This window comes from Aplidium turbinatum, chromosome 10, assembly GCF_918807975.1.
Source record: "Aplidium turbinatum chromosome 10, kaAplTurb1.1, whole genome shotgun sequence".
Taxonomy (NCBI): Eukaryota; Metazoa; Chordata; class Ascidiacea; order Aplousobranchia; family Polyclinidae; genus Aplidium; species Aplidium turbinatum.
Genome location: NC_137481.1, coordinates 2,249,465 through 2,271,136, shown reverse-complemented (window position 1 = coordinate 2,271,136; position 21,672 = coordinate 2,249,465). Strand labels below are relative to the sequence as shown.

Sequence of the window (21,672 nt, the reverse complement as noted above, 5' to 3'; positions counted from 1 at the left end):
AGAACAAACAAGAGCTATAGCAGAGGTGGGAATCAAACCCACGTCAATGTAATGACTACCACCGCCCTAACCCAATACGCCAAGTCAACCGATGGCAAAATTATGATTTAATTTAGCTAGAATTTGCGTTTTTCCTTTATTCTTCCTAGAAGCAACCTTGATGACGTCATGAACAGCGTAGCTTCTGATTGGTTCGTAGATTATTAGAAATCTGCTTGTTAAAATGCCTACCCGCTTGAGCAACGCATTTAGGACTGCTATCCATTCAGCGGAACCTAATAGACGGAATAATTCTCCGGCAACAACATTTCAACAATCGGAAACTTCACTCTGTCAATCTCGGTAACCGGCCCTGCGTCAAAAGCCTCGACAAGTCTGCGAAACTATCAGAAATAACCAATCAAGGCTTTGTCAGTCAGAGGCAGTGGCTCCGAGAGGGGGGGAAGTCGGGCCAGTTTCCGCCCTAGCAAAACATTGTAAAGGAAAAACGAGTCGTTTTTTGTTTTTGCACTTTTGAGGGGGGGCCATTTTTAGTATTAAAGTAAAAATGTACCAACTAAATAATCAACAAATTCTTAAATGAAGTGCGTACCGGTAGTTCCAAGTATTTCTCAATCATTGTAAATGTCACTCTCGATGCTTCTCATCAAGAACAAATCATTTTCGTGTTAAGGTAGGCGATGTTGAACAGCTTCAAGACGTAAAATCTGAAGCTGAAATGATTTCTGTATCACTGAACGGTTTCGATTGTACCGTTGGTCACAGCGGTAAACCATAATTTCTTCGTGGGAAAATTGTAACTTAAAGTTCCCGGATCCTTTCGTCTGCATATAATGACCGAAGAAACACACACTTGAACTTCTTTTCAAAAAGTGTATTTCTGTAAAAATTAGCCCACGGCTATCGAAAACGAGGGGGTGCAACGCGTACACCACTGAAAACTGTCACTACAGAACAGATTACTTGGATCTAAAAATTAACAGTTCCTGCTTATCACTCAAAGAACCTAGGGCTACAGAAAGTTTCCCAATTTGAGTCAAAATATCCCGTCTAAGATGCCGGGCTTCTCGAACTGATTTAGCCTCATCGTTAATGGGCCCCTCCCCAGAATGGCCTGCCCGACCGCAAAGAACATCATCAGGCTTAAACTCAGTCGAGTCGACGGCGGTCGAGTCCCTGTCACCACCGAGTGTAGACATATCAAATGTTAGGGCTAAATTTAACAATTAAAAAATTAAGTTACACAAACACACAAAATTACAGTAGTTATAAAAAAACTTAACTGCAAAGACCGTAAAAATACAAAAAAGAATTTAAATGCACGATACCGTAGCTGTACGAGTATGTGAAGTCCAAACGTCCACAAAACTTGCTTGGATTCTTCCACTTGAATCTTCAAGCACAGATGGATTGCCTTTAATCTTCTTTCTTGCCAATAAATGTCAAAGTTATTTTTCTTCTGTACCAAACTGAGAAGAAATGTCTTTACTTTTTAGCTTAAAGTTCTTCAGTTGCTTACCGAGAAGAAATGTCTTTAATTTTCTTTGCTTCTTTAGACTACCAACCAATAAGATCTTCTTTTATTATTTCTTTGCTTCTAAGTGCTTCTTAGCCTACCAACTACAAACTTCGTCTTTTATTTTTTGCTTCTAAGTGCTTCTGTGCCAAACACTAGACAGAGAATCGTCTTTTATTTTTTATGGTCACAGCGGTAAACCATAATCTCTTCGTGGGAAAATTGTAACGTAAGATTCCCAAATCCGTTCGTCTGCATGCAATGACCCAAAAATAAACACACTTTCGAAACGTCTATTCAAAAGTGTATTCCAGTAAAATTAGCCCGAGGCTATCGAAATGACTGGTGCAACGCCGTACACCTAAAAACTGTCACTACAATACAAATTACTTGGATAAAAGACGGAACCTTTGTCCAGCTAGCAAGCACTAAGCCAACAGTTAAATGTGCGGCCAACTTTCAAACAATCATTTTACGAATGACCAGAATAGATAGCAATATCTCAAATTCACGTATGCAGTACTGTGACGCAATAATGAAAGACAATTATGAAGTCATTCCAACAGGTGTTTAAAGCTGATGTAATATTTCCTGTTTAAACAGGCCCAAACAAGCCCAAACAGGTTTGACACAATTCTTATGAACGCTGGTGCAATTTTGGCACATTTTCTAGCAACTTCCATGACGTAATATTCAGTAGACTTGAACGGTTTTTATATGACGTTTGATTTGGTGAAAATTGTCGGGAACAACCGTATTGATAGTTTCAACTTGAAAACTGGTGCTGTTTTAGCTAAGCGGGAACTATTTTTGCTTGACAACTGAACCTTGACTTCATCATCTGCGTTGACCAGGCATAAGAAGTTGCATTCAACATAAGTTATCTGGGAAAGTTAAAGGTATCAGTCCAAGCACGATTTAAGGAAGTAAATTCTGTATACATTTTTTGTTTATGGATCATCATCATCATCAGTCATCATCTCCGCCTGCAGCAGATTGCGCATCAACATGAATTATTTGCTTCCAAGAGTGGCGATTTTGAGCCAGCTTGCCCAGTGTCGCCAAGTTGAGTCCGGTCCATGATTGGATATTGTCTTGCCATCGTTTTGATTGTCTGCCACGTTTTCTTTTTTCTTCTACTTTTCCTTCTGTGCAAACTTTGCTGATTCCGAATTGTGATCTTTTAGTGTGGCCGAACAGTTTTAAAACTTTTGATTTTATTATTGCTGCAATTGGATGTAATTTTGTCATAGTTAAAAGATCTTCTGTTTTCGTGTGGTCAAGTAGCCTTTTGGTGGTCATGCTTCTCATGATGTGATTTTGGAAGGTAGAGTTTTTTCTTTATTTGAGTTTTTTGTTTATGGATGTTGTTGCTTAGGCTAAATCTAGTTGGAATTCATAATGTTGCCTACAGACAGCGTTGTTCAAATGTCTTATCATTTTTGGAGTAATTGATTATCTGTAAGCTTGTGGCATCTTTAAAGTTATAGCCCAGTCAGAGGAAAAATTCTGAAAAATCTAAAGAAAGCTGTCTTTTCATCTTGCAAAGAAAATTGACTTCGAGAGGGTAATCAAGGCGTGGTGCAGTCAAACCCAATGCTTTACATTAGCCTTTTGCAATTGAAGCGCTAAAGACGTTTCTTAAATGCATCAATTTGGAACCAAGAGCTTGATCGGAAGCTGAGTCAATGCTAAAGTAGCCTACAACTAGCAGTTTTTAATTTGTGACTGCTTTGCATTATGTGGATTAACCGTATCTGTTACTGGCGTAGACCCTATGGTCTCGCCCTCTGCTAATTCAGCAATTTCACATAGAAGCAGTGACGCTAGAAACTTGAGAGTTCTTGACTTTTACTTTTTTTTCTTGCCCCAACTTTTAATCCCGATTATGTTGGTATCGGATAATTGTGAAGTTCACAATAAACCTTTTGTCACAGCCAGTTATAAAATGCAAGAAATTTCCTGATATTCAATAGCTTGATTGACAGATAACTATTAGCGTGCGGTTTCATTTTGTGTCTGTCAGTCATAACAGGACGGCGCTAAAATTCCATTCTCTACCCAGGCAGCAAAATCCGTCATTTTTACATTGATTCAACGTCGATTTTGCTGTCTGGGTAGGGAGTTGATCTTTGACGCGATATGAGTCATTCTTTGCTGGCAGACATCAAGTAGGAAGGTAATTTATTATTTGCGCAAATTGCTTTGTAGTGCAAAAAGTGCATGGAATACTGTTTGCACAAAAACGGAAAAACAAAATTGATGAAATTCTGTGTTCTATGCAAGAGAACTTTCAAAATAAAATGTGAACTGAGAAATTTGACCAAGAAATGGCGAAAATAGGTCAAAAACCGAGTCTTTATCACCTTTTTCACCCAAAATACACAATCACGAATATATTTTGCAAAATAAATTGATTGAAGTGATAGATAAGGCTTTTGACCAACGGCATACTTTTTCCTGTTGTTATTTGATATAAGCCGACGGAGTAATTAGCAATAAGAGAGACGTAGACCTGATGGTCTCGGCCAGTAACTCTTGACGCCAAAAGGAAGCAGTGACAGATACGGTTAAGGTCCTAAACAAGATTCACTGATGAATTTAATGAAATTAAAGGAAGATGTAATCTAAGTAAGAGAAAGCTGAGAAGAGTAGGCTACTACTTGCAAGCTAAAGTTGCAGTGGCAATTATACTAAATTTAAAAGAAAATGATTTTCTTTTCCTGAGAACAGAACACTTTTATAACTCCACTTAACTACCTGAATCATTCGAAGGAAATGTATTCTATCGTACTTTGCAAAGGGGATTCGATAGTTGTTGGAATTGACAAATGTATCAACAAACTCAAACATATCGTCGATGAGTTTGAAGTTCCATGAAAATTTCATCGTATGTCTGTTGAGCAGTTGCGGGCATGTGGGACAAATTTAAACCATTTGTAGGCTACCTACAACAATGACATTTTTCAAGACATTTTGGATGAGTTGGTACTTTTGACAGAAAGCCACACAGCAAACTTTAGCTGCAAACCAGAATGAACCGCATCATATTTCGAAAGGTTTTTCCAAGTAGTTTTGTTATGATTTTTTTTTGTGTCCCGGTAGCTAGCCTACCTTCAACGGTTGCGCTTTGAGAACGTGGTTTTAGCAATTACTGAAATTTGTAAAGAATTGTTTGCGCTCCAGTAGGCCAATGACTCAAAACCGATTGAAAAGCCTAACTATAACTTACATGTTGTGCATCAATTCAGACGTCGCAAAATTTTATCATTTGATGCTGTGATCCGTAACTTTGCATTGCAAAAAGTCCAGAAAGGGTTCAATTAAATCAGGGATGTCCAAAGTCCGGCCTGCGGGCCAACTCCGGCTCACGAGACGTTTTTGTATGGCCCGCGCCTGTTATTGTACAATGTGTTATTTTTGGCCTGCAGACACACAAAAAGCATATAAATTCAACTTGCAGTTTTCAGAAAATTTATTGTGGCTGTTGGCCCGCGAACAGCCGAACGCTTAATTATTATCAAATCTGGCTCGCGTGGGAAAAAGTTTGGACACTCCTGAATTAAATGCTTGGTTGAACTATTTTCGTTGCCTGTAGGCCTATTGTGTGTTTACAAACCTTTCTAGACAAAATAGTTTGCCTCAATGGCATTTTTGCTGCAAGTGTAATCCAGTGATTATTGATGATTTTTACATTGAACGAAGTTCTTTTCATGCTGAGGAAAGTGGGCTAATTTCAGCTTAACACGAACATGCAACGCAAGATACAAATTAGTTGTATATTTGCTAAAAAATATTATGGGGCCCATTTTTCGTATTGTTTCCCGACCAGTGCTGACTTCTCTCGGAGGCCCTGGTCAGAGGATGACGATTCAAAAACTAACCAAACCAAACCATAGCCTACAGCCCTACACCGTCGCAATACTGACCCAAGTTATAGGCCTACTGTGTATAAGTAGTGATAGTCTATGGCGAGGGAACAAAGCTTAGTGGCTTCTATTCAAACATTTTCTTATACGAGCAAGTTTTAAACAAACAATAATTTGAATTGTTTTTGGAGAGCAGTAGTGGACATTACGATCCCAGCAACATTAAAAGTTGAAATTATAAAGTTATGCCTTCAACTCATTCATGGGTGAGTGAGCACGGGAAACGAATCACCGAAGGCAAAACACCTAGAGGGAGTTTTGGAAGACTCCCCGAAAAAATTTGGAAACAAATACCTTAAAATTGCGCGTTCTGAGAGTATTTCTAGTCTAAATCAATAGTAAAACTTTGTCAAATGATGCTGTATCAAAGTGTAAAATGGTCAATTAAAATTTCCGAAGGGGGAATGCCCTCTTTGCCCCTCTGACTACACCCCTGGCCACAACAATGAAATTTTTAAGTTGGTTTAATATGGCTACTTTTAAAGTTTGATTGTAAACGTAGCAGTTTTAGTTTTCTTCTAAATTCAGGAGAAAAAATGTTGAAATAAACTGACGAGTGACGACATCAAAATTTGTTTTTATAGGTCTAATCTTTACTTTTATCGTTGTTTTGGATATGGAGAGCTTTGTCTGATGCAAATTATAAACAATAACAATTTTTAGTTTCTGACTGTACAATGATGTCCACCATACTTACTTTTATCTTTGAACCTTTCTGTGCTACTTTCAATTTTTAACTGCAAACGGATTAATAAAATACCATATGGCATTAGGCTTTCTCCTGTCGTTGTGGCCATGTTTCGTTACAGATTTCGTTTTCAGCTTAGGTCCGCCTCGTTACTTCAGTGGTTAATGTAGCCTACGACTCTGACTGCGCGGCTTATAATTGGCCAATCCCTACTCAGACGTGTACAGGAGCCGGAGTACGCCATTTTGCTATGCCACCGGACAGCATCATTTTACAGTAATATTCATACCCAAATTTTTGTTGAACATGCTCTCAGGATGCACCAAATTCAAAGTAATTTTTCAAAATTTTCTGGGAGAGGCCCCCCAGATCCCCGCCGCTGGGTGTCGCCTTCGGCGAACACGCCGTCACACTTCGCCCGCCGGTTGTCAAAACTCCCCTTCCCCTTTCAAAATACCTATAGCTACGCTACTGAATTGGATCATTGTCATTGAGGCCGCAAAGCATATTCCCCACAGGGCCCGAAATACCCTAAGACCGGCACTGCCGGATGGAAGCAGGAGTCTGATTTCTTACCAGTTGATACTTTTAACATGAAAATATTTACGCTGTAGGCTATTAGGTGCAGTTGTTATTTTTGTACTTGTATAACTTTAAATAGTGGATGGTCTTTTTTTAACGCATATTTGAAAGCATATTGAAAGCATAAGTTTGAAAGCATATTTTCAACGAAAAAATAATGCTTTTCCAAGCAGTATTTTTTCGTTAAAAATATGCTTTTTTTTCATGACAATAGATAGTAGAGGTATAAGAGTTAGAAGCTACGCAGAAGGCTGTAAAAATGGTAGCCACTTCAACATAATAACTTTTCTAACAGCCAGTACTGCTTCAAAGCAATCAACCAATCAGAAGTACAGGTATATTAGCGTTTCAACCAATCAGAAGTTAGAGGTAGAACAGAGAAAAAATGCAAACAGTTCTGATAGAAAGTAAATTAAGTGAACGCTTCGCCGTAGCCAGGGTGGTCTAGAGGGTTATGGCTAAGAAATACATTTCGATAGCGTGGGTTCAATCTTCACCCTTGCCAACTCTTTCTTTTTTTCTGCAATTACTAAACAAACTTCAGATCAAACTTAAGCAAACTACGGATCAACTCTCTGGCTGAGTGCTAGAAGAGTCACAATTGAACGGTAGCCACTTAAACATGTTCTGATTGGTTGACAGTGTCATTGGGATCTTATTGAGAATTGACCTGTTTAAGTGGCTACAATAAAAAATCTGGATTGAGGTATACGTTTTGCTTTTGTGGTCGGATTGAAGTTTAGAGTCAATATTCCCAAAATATTTGGAGCAGGAGTGGATTTGGAGTCGCAGACGTCAGAGTGAAGCAGAAGTCCAGAAAACCTGATTCCGTACACCTCTGTCCGACTCTGGCTTTAATGTTGTCAGATTTTTTAGGGCTACCAGATTTTTAATCTTTTGTCTTTTTTTATTTTTTTCATTCCTGCCAAAGATTCAGAGCGCAATACGGAAAATCAGAAACAATGTTTTGAAAAAGTTTGCAAAAGTTTTTTTTTATTGTTCGTTGCTTTGTATCAAGCCGGAGTTGGAGTTGGCCTGCTTTAATGACTCCAACTCTGGACACGCCAAATTTCCTCCTGCTCTACAACTTTAAATCCACAGCTCTGGTATGGAGGTTGAAAGCTGATTAACTAATAGCGCATTTGCTAAAACCAACTATTTAACCATTGTGACCAACGTTTAATGCCTAACAATCTGCATTGGATTTTGTTTTGTTCAACCTTTTATTCTTCTTAATAGTTAAAGCTCAACCTGGCATCCCAGGTAAAAGATGAGTGCAACTTAATTTTTTTCAGACTGGCATTAAATTTCCCATGTCAATTCAACCACCAACAAAACATTCTCCATCTACAAACCTTAGAACAATATGGCATAGGCCAGGAGCGGGTCAAGCAAGTAAGCTTACCCTTAGGGGGAAAGGATTTTAACAAAACACAATGATGTGTAGGTCTGCATTAATCCGACTTTGCAATCACACGGTGAAAAAAGTTGCGTTTTTGTGTTTTAATGGGGGAAAATCGCTCACCCCTCCCCTGGATCCGCTACTGATCTCGGCTTCAGTTGCACAAAGCATTGACCACCGGTGTGCTTGGTCGCGCATGCTTTATTTTATTGCTTGTCAATTCACGCCCTTATTACGTCAAAAAGAAAACGTGAGGAGAGAGAAGCTTGCAATAGCTTCTGAGAGCAATAGGCCTACGCAATAATAGATAGCCTAGATGCACAATAGAACGCAACGGAAACTTGAATATTCTGAAATGAAAAGAGAAAATCAGGGCTGTGGAGTCGGAGTCTTGGAGTTGGTAGAATTTTGTAGAATCAGGAATCGGATTTGGAGTCGTTAAAAAAAAGGCCAACTTCAACTTCGGCTTAATACAAAACAATGAATGATAAAATATTTGTTTGCGATCTTTCCAAGTCGAACAGAAAAGACTAATAGTTTATTTTTGTGAATGTTGCCATTTCAGTTTCGAACACAACTTAAGAGAAATTACATGAAAACAAAATAAAAAAAATCTAAAAAAATCCGGCAACTCCCAAAAATCTGGCAACACTGAAGCCAGAGTCGGAGTCGGCTAGTTACAAATCGAGAATTCGGAGTGCGCCCGACTAAACAGCTCTAAGAAAATCACAAAGTGGCGAGTTATAGCGAAAATAATAGATTAAATATCGACAATATAAACACAACAACACAATTTCACGTGTTAGACCAGATAGCTCAGGATCAAACTCGCAATGTTTTGATTGAAGAAATGGCAAGATCAAGCGACGCTGGTTCGATTCTAGAGGTGTGAACGCAATGCGCATTTCAACGACAGCTCTCTATTCAGCGGTACGTAGTGGATGGAATAATTCACACACAACACTTGAACATCAAACTTGAATCTGTCAAAAAGTAATTCAAAGCCTCCACAAGCGTGCGAAGCTGGCAGGATTAGCTTCTAAAAAAAGCTTTGGCAATCCAAGGATAACGGTTCTCGTCATCTATCAAACAACATAAAGCAATAAACGTCATCAATGCCGTAAAAGCTTTTCGTTTCAAAGAGAGTTTTACAGAGAAAAATCGTGCTTTGCACGGTCTTTCATGAATCAAACCTTTGTTTCAACAAAAACTCGATTCGAAAAGCGCTACTCACTATTGTGACTTATCTCAGTCTCTTGCAAAACATTGGTTACAATGTCAAACTAGTCTCTTGAGTCAAACCGCTTATTGATCTGACTGAGCTGTTCTTCCCACTGTTGTATGTGGCCTATATTTACACCCCCTTCTTCAGTGAGAACAACTAGCAACGTTCTCCCGACTTCTACTGATGTGAGAAGAATCTTTTCCAGCTCATTTTGCTCTTCATTGGAAAAATTTGATTCCTCTGAATGTGGTTGTTCATTGGAATCCTTGGTTTGTACTCTTGGTTGTTCTAAAGTTTGATGGTTGTTACTGGTTGATTTCTGCTTGCGCGTTAAGTTGTTTACAAGCTTCAGTTTATTTATAGCTTCTTTTGTTTTATAAACTGAAACAAATTTCACAGTTGAAACTTCAGTTGTCACTTTAATAAGTCGTTTGTCTTCAAAAGACAATGAAGCCACACATTGATTTGTCACCTGGCGATTCATCTGTGAATGGACAAGTTTGCCATCGTAGAGTAGGCCTATTGCCGCACCGAAAGCAGGAACCTGTCTTGCACAATTTTCAATAAACAAAACGCATTTCGATTGGATGTCGTAACAATTATTGAAATCGAGAAACGACTCCATCTGATGCAATATCTTTATGACATCATCCATCGTAGCTTGTTGCTCCCAGACTTGGAACATTGAAGACAAGGAGGAAAATCTCAAAACAATGGATTCGATGAGATTATTTAAAGACTTTTTTGCATCTTTACTTACTGACAGAGGGCGACCTAATCCGACTACAATTGTTCCAACTTTCATAAAGTGAAAGACTAGCGAACTTAACGTGATTGTTGCAGGCTGGATGTTGGAAAGGTTTTCGACGGCTTGAAACATCACAATTAAATTACAGCATAAGCAGCACTTCTCATCCGTGGCGAAGTCAGCGGAGCTAAAGTACTTGATGGCAGTCAGAGGGTCATCAGCCTCCTTCTTCACGACTGATAAGTCATAAAAAAATAAAACTTCTTTTCTGTCCATAGCGCTTCCATAACAAAGCCTAAGAACTCTGAAAAGAAACACACGATTTTAAGTATAAGCAATAAGCATGCAAACTTTGTGTACGTTCATTTCGTAAAGAATAAAGAAACTTATTTTAATTTGGTGCGTAAACATTTATTGAAAATGCTTTGATTCAAATAATGTCACACCAGTTAATATAGATACTTTCGAGATATAAATTATGTTCTTAACGATTTTACTTTATCAACAATTTCATGAATTTAATTTCATTAACAAATCTATTTTGCAATGGAAAAACATTCAGTCTTTGATCTGAATCACCCAAAGATCAAACCTATAAGTCAAAACGAACCTTTTTTTGTCAACTGATTGGTTGTGATAATTTTTATCCTCAGACTAAGAAAGCCTTTTTGGAATCTTATTCCTGGCCGTTTTGCATAGGCTACTCTTGAAGAGTTTGAACCACTGACGCAGGTCCGGTCACCGAGATTGACAGAGTAAAGTTTCTGCTTGATAAAGATTTCTTGTCTGTAAACTATTCCATTTTGAGTAAATGACTGTTATTAATATTTAGGGATGTACGACAAGTGACTCTCCGTACCCCATCCTGTGAGTATCATCTGCACATATAAAAGCAGATGAGAAACGAAACTTGTCAACAAAGAGCCTCCACCCGGGTAGCACATTGGCAAGAGGCCATTGATTTTCAGACGGCCCACCCTTTTGCAGAACATAGAAGGCTACACAACAGGCAAGATCAAAGTTGTGGAGCAGCTTGCCCATACCAACCGGGCACTCGTCATCCTCCTCCAAGAGACCCACTGCACTTCTGCAGATGGGCTAGCTATTCCCAACTACACGCTAGCCTGGTCTACCTTAAGCAGGAAGCTCGGCATTGCCACGTTTGTGCATGAGAGCCTGAAGTGGACCTTTGTCGACCAATCTCCAACTGATGCCGAGATTGAGTAGGTGTGCAACTGTGCATATGTATCTCAGACTACAACATGGTCAACATGACAACATAACGTCAACAGGCTGACACTTTGCGTATAGCAGCCTTAACCCTTTCTACTGTTTAGCAGAGTATTGTGCATCTGTTTGGTGCCGCAGTGCTCACTGCTACAACATCGACACTACCATAAACAACGCCCTGCGCACAGTGACCGGATGCCTGCATCCCACACTATTGGATAATATCCCCATTCTCGCTGGCATCCAACCTGCTGAGCTCGTCGCGAAGAAGCCATTTTGTCTCTCGGCCGACGTGCATTGGAGCGTAACCATCTTTTCTACTACAAGGTCTCTGCTCCCCCAAATAAGCACCCCCGTCGACTGAAATCAAGACACCCATTCGTGCCAGTCGCTCAATTTCTGATCAACGAAGCAGATGAACTTCATCTCTGCGGCTACTTGGTCGGACCATAAATGGAGTTCTGAATGGAAGTCAACCGCCACCAGACCCTATTCGTTCCTCTCCGACGCCAACACAGGCCCCGCCGGCCTGAAACCACAAAGACAGGCATGGGTGCGCCTCAACCGTCTTCGTACAGGTTTCAGGCTTTTCCGCTCAACCATGCACCAATGGGAAATGGCTTCTCTTCCTGTAAATGCGGTGCCGAGGAACAGACCGCAGACTACATCATCAATGATTGTTCCATCACCAAGCCACCTAACGGAGTGGAAGGTCTGCGTGCCCTGGATGATGAAACCAAAGACTGGCTGCTCTCCAATAGCCTTCCAGTGTAGTCCGGGAACATCGTGAATCTGGGGTAGTAAAATGATAGACTCTCGGCCCCAGAGGCTCACACGACGATCAATATAAAAGCCACTTATAGATTAGTATAAATGTGTCCTGAGCACTTAACAGAACCCTAAAAGGCCTGCTTGAAGGTGGACACGAAGATTGGCTCCCCGTTCACTCAATTTAAATCTTCAACAACCGGGTGTTAGCCTAGATACGACAAAAAGGCATAACTGTTACCTAGCCAAAAAAATTCCATTCTCTGCGCATTGGTGTGCGTAGGTAATTCAAAGTTGTTTGGCTTTTCTAGCTGGCTGTGTATAAGGCTGCACCTGATATACTTTCATTCTTCGTAGCCCTTGAGGTAGGCCTACTTGTACGGTAACTTAATGTTTTCAGCATAGCATGAGCTTTGTCATAGCTAGTAATTCTAACCTAAAAACAGCTAGCTATCTTGCTGAAAAAAGCTTTCAAAACTCTGTCAGTTTGTCAAAATATTAACTTGAGTGTTGTAAAACATCTCACTGCAGAGTCGTTAACAACTGCTTTGTGCTGACGCAAAGCTTTTCCATCGGCTCTCGTGACGTCATTCTACCAGTGGCTTTATTGACACAAAACTGCTTAGTGCTTGCAACGAGCTTGTTCAAATATGAAAATTAAAGTATTTTAATTGCGTCTTTTCAATATTTAATAACGTTTTAGGTCTAAGTCTAATGAAGTTGAACACCCTTTCAAAGTTACAGAAGCTAATCTCTTGTTTGCAACAAAGTGGAGATTTCATTAAATTCCTCCGCAGTAAAACCAACACTTTCAAAACCAACTTTTAAGCATTAACTTTCGGGAAATACTTTGGTCCAAGAATTCCAAAACTTGTTTATGAACAAAGATGCACTCAAACAAAGGATCAGTGCTAAACTTCTATCAGTGTCATCACCAATGATATATTCAGAACGTTGACTTTTAAGAATATTAATAATTACCAAATTATTTCTCGTCACAAAAGTGCAGAGTTGATCAAAAAAATCACGCAAAACATACATCAAACAACGTTGTAATAATGTGAGGTAAGATATACATCTCTACAAACTTGCATCGTAAACTACAGAAAGTTCAAGAACTCTTCATGGATGTACCAAAGGAACATTTAATCACTAGACAAGTAATTGATTGATTGAATCTTTATCCTCGGACTGGGAAAGCTTCTTTGAGAGCTTAAGCCTATCAGTTTCGCATCCTTGTAGAGGCTTTGAATCACTGACGCAGGCCCGGTCACAGAGATTGACAGAGCGAAGTTTCCGATTGTTGCAGTCTTGTTGGCTGGAAATTATTCCATCCATTAGATGCCGCTGAATAGAGGAACAGTCCTTAACGTGCGTTGCTCAAGCGCACACCCCGAGAGTTAAACCAGAACCGCTTGATTTTGAAGCTTCTTTGCTCACAAAGTCACGCGCTAACCAATCGGGGCGGAGCATAACAATCCTACAAGGCGTGCAGGAGGAGCTAGAAAATCTTCTCAAGATAGACAACGAACGTAGACGTACTTGGCAAAAAATAAGTAAAAAATCTTATACCTCTCACTCTCAGGAAAAATGTTCGTTTTAAAGAAATCTCTTTGATTTATGAACGCAAAATATTAATGAACGAAGTCGTGAAAACAGTTCAAACAACATAGATTCTGCATAAAAACAAGACAGCTTAAACGCTAAGGTTTGTTATTTGAAAAAATAAATTTTCAAATTAAAAAGAATATTTTGCTTCACTTAACGGTCGAGTAGCCTACACATTGCGTGGTTCAGTGCATATTGCATGGTTCACTGCGCAATAAATAAGCACTTTTTTATGCTAATGGAAAGTGATAGTTACAACATAATGAAAAGCACAATTAAATTAAAGGCAAATTTAATTCATATTAAACATTTAAAGCAATAAATCAACAAAGTTACAAAAATACCAAAAGTTTTCAGTGATCAAAGAAATATGAATCAAAAGCAAAAGAGGAACGTAACCACAGCAACGCGTGGTGCAGTTAACATGCTTCAATGATTTGATGCAAACCAAACTTTTATGGTCAGGAGGACAATGGGCTAACTAACCCTAACTCAGAGGGAAACAAAAATACTAAAACATGAGCTCAAATTAAAAACATGCTTCTTTTTATTATTCTTATAATTTTAAACGGATGGGAGAAATTTTAGGCCCAGGCCAGCTACGGCCTTGGATGGTGCCACCCTTGAAGCCATGAAATTGCACAAATATTTAGCTCAATAAAATCAATGTTGCATCAGCTACATGTAGCTTAATGAAATTCATTGTCAAACAATAGAAATAAAGAAATGATGGGTGAAGTAATATCCCACACAGCAAATCAATCACTTTTAACATTGATTTGCTATCTGGGATAAGTAGCCTATAGCACTGGGATAAGCACTGTCGGACATAGAAAAGTTGCATAAACAACAAAAGAAGTGATGAACAGCGTGCCAGGCATTGCTAGCAAGATGAACCAAAACAAGTCACTTTAATGAGTCTAAACATATTCCGTCTATTTGTTTGCATTGACGAGTGTTCAGTAGGGTGGAGTGAATTTCACTTAATGTTTTGGATTTTGATTTAAGGTGTTGTAATGTTGTCTTTGGGCCTAAAAAACAACCCCAAACATAATTTTGGTTCTCCTACCCCTAAATTGACCCTCCTACCTGAGGTCAAAGGTCACGTGAGGTCAAAATTGCTCTATCTCTACTTCTACTGGTGCTACAAATCTGTTTAATGGCTTAAAAGATTCAAAAGACCCATATTTCTATCTATTCTAAGAGAACTTTTTCTTCTATTGCTAGTAGAATTTTACTAAACAACAAAAATATAGTTTTTGTGGTATTTTTGCTTATACAACATTATAGTTAACGAACTTCAACAGCCAAAATACTAAATTTCAGCAATTGGTTGGATTGTTGTTTGAGAATAAGTGTATTGAACATCGAAATATTCTTATCTGTAGCATTGATGAGGAACTGAAGTTTGAACTAAGTATGAAATCAATGTTTTGATGCATTTAAGATGACATTTCAATGGTTGAAAGGCATGAAATTATTGAGAGATACAGTTTTTGCCAACAAGTCACACTACGTACAATAATAATTATTACACAAACAATCAAAATTTAAATTGAGCATGAACTAACCAGCAACAACGGGAAGGCTGCGAAGGGACCACCGACAGGTCTTCAAGTCAAGCAGCACCTAATGAAAATCCCATTGCTTGTAAATGAAAAACCAATTGCACTTTTAAACACTCAAAAAATGTCACAAAATATTTTGCCTCCCTCATATTTAGGTTCCCGTTATGCCTCTGGTAATTATAATGAAAAAACAAGTGGTTTTTATGCAATCGTATTCAGCAGTAAAATTGCTTTTTGGTGTTGAAAGAGGGCATCAACTTCCGTGATTTGATCTTTTGCCAGATCACACCATCCCGTCTTAGGAACCCAGCCACATGCATGGAAGCTTCTGTTACGAGCTTCACATGACGCTTTACACTTACAGCTTGATTGTGGCATGGGTGATCAAGTTCAAGCTTGTTTGTTTTGAAATTTTGTATTGCATCATCATTCATGACTTTGGTTGCGGGAGGTTCCTGTGACATGAATTTCATCAAAATTTACTATGTTGTGGTAGAACTCGGCGTTGATATTGATCTCCAGTATGATAAATTTTCGAACAGTTACTGTCCTCTCTGCAATAGATTTCGCCTTTGCACTTTCATCATCTGAGGTCATTTCAACATGTTTTGATTCTGCGTAGCGATAGCACAATATTGACAGCTTGCGATCGAAGTGTATCATCATCGTCAGCCATCATCGAAAGAAGAATGTTTTCGGGGTGAGCTGAGAAGCCATTACGTATCAAAGTTTTTGATGCAATGTCTCTTGCTTGCTTCTAGGGAAATTGGTTGATTCGTTTGAGCATGCGAAAATAGTTGACAGCTACTTTATTTATTTTAGAGTTAAGCTTGAAATCAAACCAACTTAGGAAGTAGACTTTTAAACAAAATTCTACCAGATATCTCAAAATTTTGCTCGGCTTTGTTTGGGAAGTGTTGTATCTCAAAATGCGACATGCAAGTGTCAACCATCTTGCATGTGACAAGCCATCTACTTCAAACTGTGCTAAGTCATTCTCAAGTTTTCCAGATATGACAGCCAAACAAATTTGGTATGCATAAAATTAATCGGAACTCAAACTTTCCATAACTTCTTTTGGCAATTGAGGAAATTGAATAGAAGATAATGGCTTAAACTTAACCACATGCCAATCAGACACTAAACCATTTAGCTCTTTGCCAATTGGGCCTGAAAACGAGTTGGAGTTTAAAGAGACTCCATCCAAGTGCTTAAAGACATGCCTGAGAGGCAGTTCGTCGGTATGCAGGAGACAGATGACCTATTGCGAAGGACTTTGCAGCAACTCTTCTAATGTGGCAAGGCTGCAATGGTGTTTACCTGTCATAGTTGTGGTTCCATCTGAGCCTATAATTGACAAATTTTTCTCCAGGTCGGTATTTTTCAGTGCTTTGTGAAAAGCTTTGCGATTCTTACATAACAATCCAACCAATTGCTGAAATTTAGTATTTTGGCTGTTGAAGTTTGTTAACTATAATGTTGTATAAGCAAAAATACCACAAAAACTATATTTTTGTTGTTTAGTAAAATTCTACTAGCAATAGAAGAAAAAGTTCTCTTAGAACAGATAGAAATATGGGTCTTCTGAATCTTTTAAGCCATTAAACAGATTTGTAGCACCAGTAGAAGTGGAGATAGAGCAATTTTGACCTCACGTGACCTTTGACCTCAGGTAGGAGGGTCAATTTAGGGGTAGGAGAACCAAAATTATGTTCGGGGTTGTTTTTTAGGCCTAAAGACAACATTACAACACCTTAAATCAAAATCCAAAACATTAAGTGAAATTCACTCCACCCTAGTGTTCAGTGGTTGTGCGGTGGGGAGAGGACCTTAGAAAAATTCTCAGTAGGACAACTGATAACGCGAATGATGAACAGCCCCTTTACAGGAAAGTTCTCCATTCAGAGCTAAATTCAGAAAACCGCACTAAGCCGACAATTCCCGATCAATTGACGCTTGAGCAAGGCGCTTGAGCAGTCAGCAAGGCGCTTGAGCAGAAGTTATGTCTTTGAGTGCAATGACGTCATACTGATGTCACGAGACGTCTACAAACCATTGAAGAGCTACCGACGCTCGACACCATGCTTCCAGTGAGCTGGTAACTGTCGTCACGATGAGCTGACGTCACGGTGACGTCAGAGTGACATCATTTACGGAGCGTTGGAAGATATAACTTTAACTTGAGGAATACTGTGTTTCACAATGAAATCTTTCTGGCTGGAGGAACTACAGATGGTGGAGTGGCTAGCGTCTGTGGAGGATGCACCATCTGCGGTGAAAAGATCGGAGGAGCGGATCTCGATCTTTTCTTCTGTCTGGTCAATGCTCTGTTCCGGCAAGCTGGATACTGCATAAAGAATTCAATTGATGAGTGACGTAGAAATGTAAACACTGAATGCTGTTAGAAAATGACAAAAACTGAAGACGCTCGAATTGAGTGAACTCACTGGAGCTGGTGGAACTGAGACGAGATAGACATCAAAATCGAAAGTATTTATAATTGAAATTACTTTCATGAAAATTATCTAGTTTCATAATACGAGCAGCTGAGTTACTTGCATCGCGCGCTAGAAAAGCAATGACGCCAATCAATAAATGTTTTCCATTTTTAGGCTGTCGGAAAATTACAAAATGTACAGTATTATAATTATACTTAGTTGGTTTTCAATCTTTATCCTCGGACTAACAAAGTCTATGATAGGTTATTCTGGCAGTTTCGTAGACTTGTAGAGGCTTTGAACCACTGGCGCAGGGCCGGTCACCGAGATTGACAGAGTGAAGTTTCCGATAGTTGTTGAAATGTTGTTGTCTGTAAGCTATTCCATCCACTAAGTGTTGCTAAAGGGAGAGCAGTCCTGAAATGCGTTGCTCAAACGCACACCCGGAGAGCCGAGCCAGCGTCGCTTGATCTTGAGTCGGGTGCTTAACCACTGAGCAAACGGGACGTTGAAAAGCAGCTTTTGACAAACATATCACCATCGTAAACAACCGTTGAAAGGCCGCCACTGAAAAAAAAGCAACTCACAAGTTGTTTCGCTCTTTTCTGTCACCGAGTGGTTAGTTTTATGAGGGTTTATCTTTTGCAACTGCTTTTTCCTGCGTAATCTTCTCCAGCGTGTAGTATGTGTGTGCTGTGAGTATTCTCGTCTACACAGTATCCAGGACAAGAACATGAACACAGCCGCCACCACTTTGCATGAAAAAGCAATGCCGAAGAATATGTAGCGGAACTTGTCTGCGTCATAGAACTGAAAGACAAAGGATTGTTTAACTGAAAAGTAACAAAAATACTCAAAATACTAGTTCATGAAAGTAAAGTTACTCTGAAATGGCGTAAGATGGTCTCACTTCACGATTGAAGCGATTCCTAAAACGGATCTGCTAAAAATCTTGGAGCCGCAGAAACTCTTCCTGATAATGAATGGTATGGCCATGGCAAGTACCAATGAGTCAATAAATCTTAAGGGTTGCTGCCTACAGCATGTCACTCCGTGGGGGAGACCGGATTTTATTTCCCTACATGTTTGTATATGTACTGTGTCAAGAATATAAAAGCGACCGGTAAGATAAAATACTTCAGCAATCCCCAACACGTCATCAATGATCAGACATTATGGAGTTACCGTGCTAGTATTTTCACAATCTAAATCTATTAAACTTTTTTGGCCATATCATGAAAAAGGAAAAGTTAGAACACCCTGCTTTTTGTGGAAAGATTAAAGAAAACGAGCTCGTGGACAACAGCGCCTCACTTTTCTCAATAACCTCAAGGATCATCTTCACGTTACAAGAACAATTTTTACTACAGTTAAATACCGGGATAACTGGAAAGAACTATGCATGAACGCCTAAGCCTGGAATAGGAAAGCATAAACGTACCCAGACAGCAAAATCTTTTAGTTTTACATTGATTCGACGCCTGCAGACGTTGAATCAATGTCAAAATGAAGAATTTTGCTGTCTGGGTAGGAGATGGGAGGCAGGGGGCGGTCGCTCCCTCGCTGAAAGAAACGTTGCGAATTTGGGCAAAAATGTCCAGTTTTTTGGGCAAAACAATCTTACAATGATCTTTCGACATCTCACCAGCTTACAAACTTTACATAATAGCCATAATTTATGAGATACATTGATACTTTCCAATGAATGTAAAATGTTTTATCATCGATTTTGGAAATTATTTCATGTGGTATTGCAACTTGGGCAGAATGATAAGTTTCGTAATTTTGCTTAGTAGAAAAATCCCAATATATTGTACAAGATGCCAAACGACTCTGACGCACCTATTTTGACGTCACAACAATTCAATCGCCTATTGTGGAAAACAACTCACCAGGCAAGAACCGGAATCAGCGCACACATCACTAGCTCCATCCCATAACAAGCAGGCTTGGTCTATGGCTGTACCGAAGTATATGGGAGCCGGTATGTAAGCTAAAAGTAAATAGTAGTTTAAACTCTTCAGATTTATGAAACTAAAGAGTTAAGCTCGTTTTGTATCAACTTCGTAGATCGAGCAGATTCTGGGTTCGAATCATGGTCACCTGCTTTTATGCAATAGACACACGCGACAAAAGCATAGCAAGCATGAGGTGAACGATAGTTGAACACATATAGCGTTTAACTTATTAACTTTGGCTACCCACCTAATGCACGGTAGAACAAAAATTGTACTCCAGCAGCAAATGGCCTTTCCTCGTCCTTCACGCATCGGTACGTCACCATGAGAGAAGGAGTGTGAGCGCACACTGTCGCCTGTGTTGAAACAATGTTGAATTGTTTTAAATCATTTTAGATTGTACTGACCATCAACCAAGTTAAAAGTCATTCTTTGCCCTTTAGCATTTCCAGGCAGCCATGTTTACAGGTCCATGGAAAGAATATTTTGGGTCCGATACCCATGAGATCCTTTGGTGTTTCTTGCTACACTCGACTGCCGAGAAACGCATGTTTTTGGGAAAAGTCTTTACAGCTAGTGTGGAGGCTACACCGGTATGATTAGCGAAACACAATGCTCGCTGTTCTATAATGAGTAGTCAGGCAGTGCTGACGCCAGGAAGATCGCTTCTTCTCAACTGAGATTCTTTGGCTCCAAATCAAGACAGTTCTGAGAAAAACGCACTATATTGAAAAAACATGAGGTTGTTTCTTCAAATTTCCAGGCTCCTTGGAAAGGTTCTAAGGCTAGGCTTTTAAAATTTTTCCAGGCCCGGCTCCAAAAGTACTTTCCTGGACCCCGTTGTCAACGTTACTGTATGTTTATAATCAACAATATGCGTCAAACTTTGTAGTTTTTCAGAAAGTCACTTACCATGGTAACCAGAAACAAGCAGAATAAAAATGGCACCAGTGAAGACGAACAATCTCGTTCACACACCCCTTGTACAGCAGACCTGGCATCGAAACCCATCACGGAGGGCAGGCAAGTACAGTTGGTATAGTAGGTCTGCATGCAAGCAACAAGATAATTCAACCAAGGGCCATAAATACAAAACACACGATTGAGTGGATTGACAAGAAAAGAGGAAGGTCTTCGCTCAGCAGTGGGCTGCCACAGGTTGAGTCTGATGATGATGATGAAATATGATTTATTAGAACTTGCTTTCACTAACTAGATATTAACTATTACTATTAACTAGGAGAACCTTTCGATTGGTCGTGATATTGGATTTCAGGGCTATACAACATAGGAGTAAGAAAGTATTGTCACAGCAATCAGTCAAGGATGATGAATGTAATATAAGTATGACAATTCTGGAATGCTGTGTTTGTTGCGTAAATTTTCAATCGCAGTTCGGCATACATCACAAGATATTCTTGCCAAGGATAGACAGTGAAGAAATAACTAAACACAAGCACAGTAGCACACACTTGGCATATACCAACTTACAGATAAACTCCAAACGTGTGAAACTACAGTTAAGACCAGTTGCATTAAAAACAAAGAAAATACTTGTATAACACATAATAACCAAGTAACTCTAAGTCTATTCAACCGTTATCAATGCAATAAAAAAATGTAGTTAACCGTGTAACAATGTTACGTACCTGTGTGAAGTTATCTTGCAGAGTTGTGGTACAGCCCGCGTAGCATGGGTTGTAATAGGTGACACCACTGCTGCAGATGGGGCTGTAAGCAGTCTTGCTACAGGAGCACTCAGCATTGCAAGATGAGAAGATTGAGTTGCCCACACTGAAGAAGAACATACAATAAGCAACACAGACAAAGCAGGGGAGGAAATGTGAAGTCACAATGGTCGAGGTTGTGTTATCAAATCGAAATTATGACGTCAGAAACGTTCATCGCTGTATGCGCTACGTGTAATTCACCATTAAGCGATATTGACTCAGGTGGGAAGCGAACTAAAGCTTGCATTATTCGGCATTCCAAAGCAGGCGTGGCTGTATTAC

General features: G+C 39.4%; 2 protein-coding genes across 2 annotated transcripts in view; both read right to left on the bottom strand.

The window, feature by feature from the left end:
* Positions 1-8,858: 8,858 nt before the first annotated feature.
* On the bottom strand, positions 8,859-10,371 carry LOC145778845 (uncharacterized). Its single transcript, XM_082590429.1, has one exon. It carries the CDS (start codon positions 10,364-10,366, stop codon positions 9,401-9,403), a length of 966 nt encoding a protein of 321 aa, XP_082446555.1. The 5' UTR covers positions 10,367-10,371; the 3' UTR covers positions 8,859-9,400.
* Positions 10,372-17,215: 6,844 nt separating this feature from the next.
* Positions 17,216-21,672, bottom strand: part of LOC145778704 (solute carrier organic anion transporter family member 5A1-like) — a 28,694-nt gene continuing 24,237 nt past the window's right edge. The window contains exons 13-18 of the mRNA XM_082590258.1: positions 21,310-21,454; positions 20,573-20,707; positions 19,908-20,016; positions 19,595-19,695; positions 18,290-18,512; positions 17,216-17,611 (exon numbers count right to left, since the gene is read on the bottom strand). Of these exons, the coding sequence (XP_082446384.1) occupies positions 17,415-17,611; positions 18,290-18,512; positions 19,595-19,695; positions 19,908-20,016; positions 20,573-20,707; positions 21,310-21,454 (910 nt within the window). The 3' untranslated portion in view covers positions 17,216-17,414. The remainder of the gene's footprint in view (positions 17,612-18,289; positions 18,513-19,594; positions 19,696-19,907; positions 20,017-20,572; positions 20,708-21,309; positions 21,455-21,672) is intronic.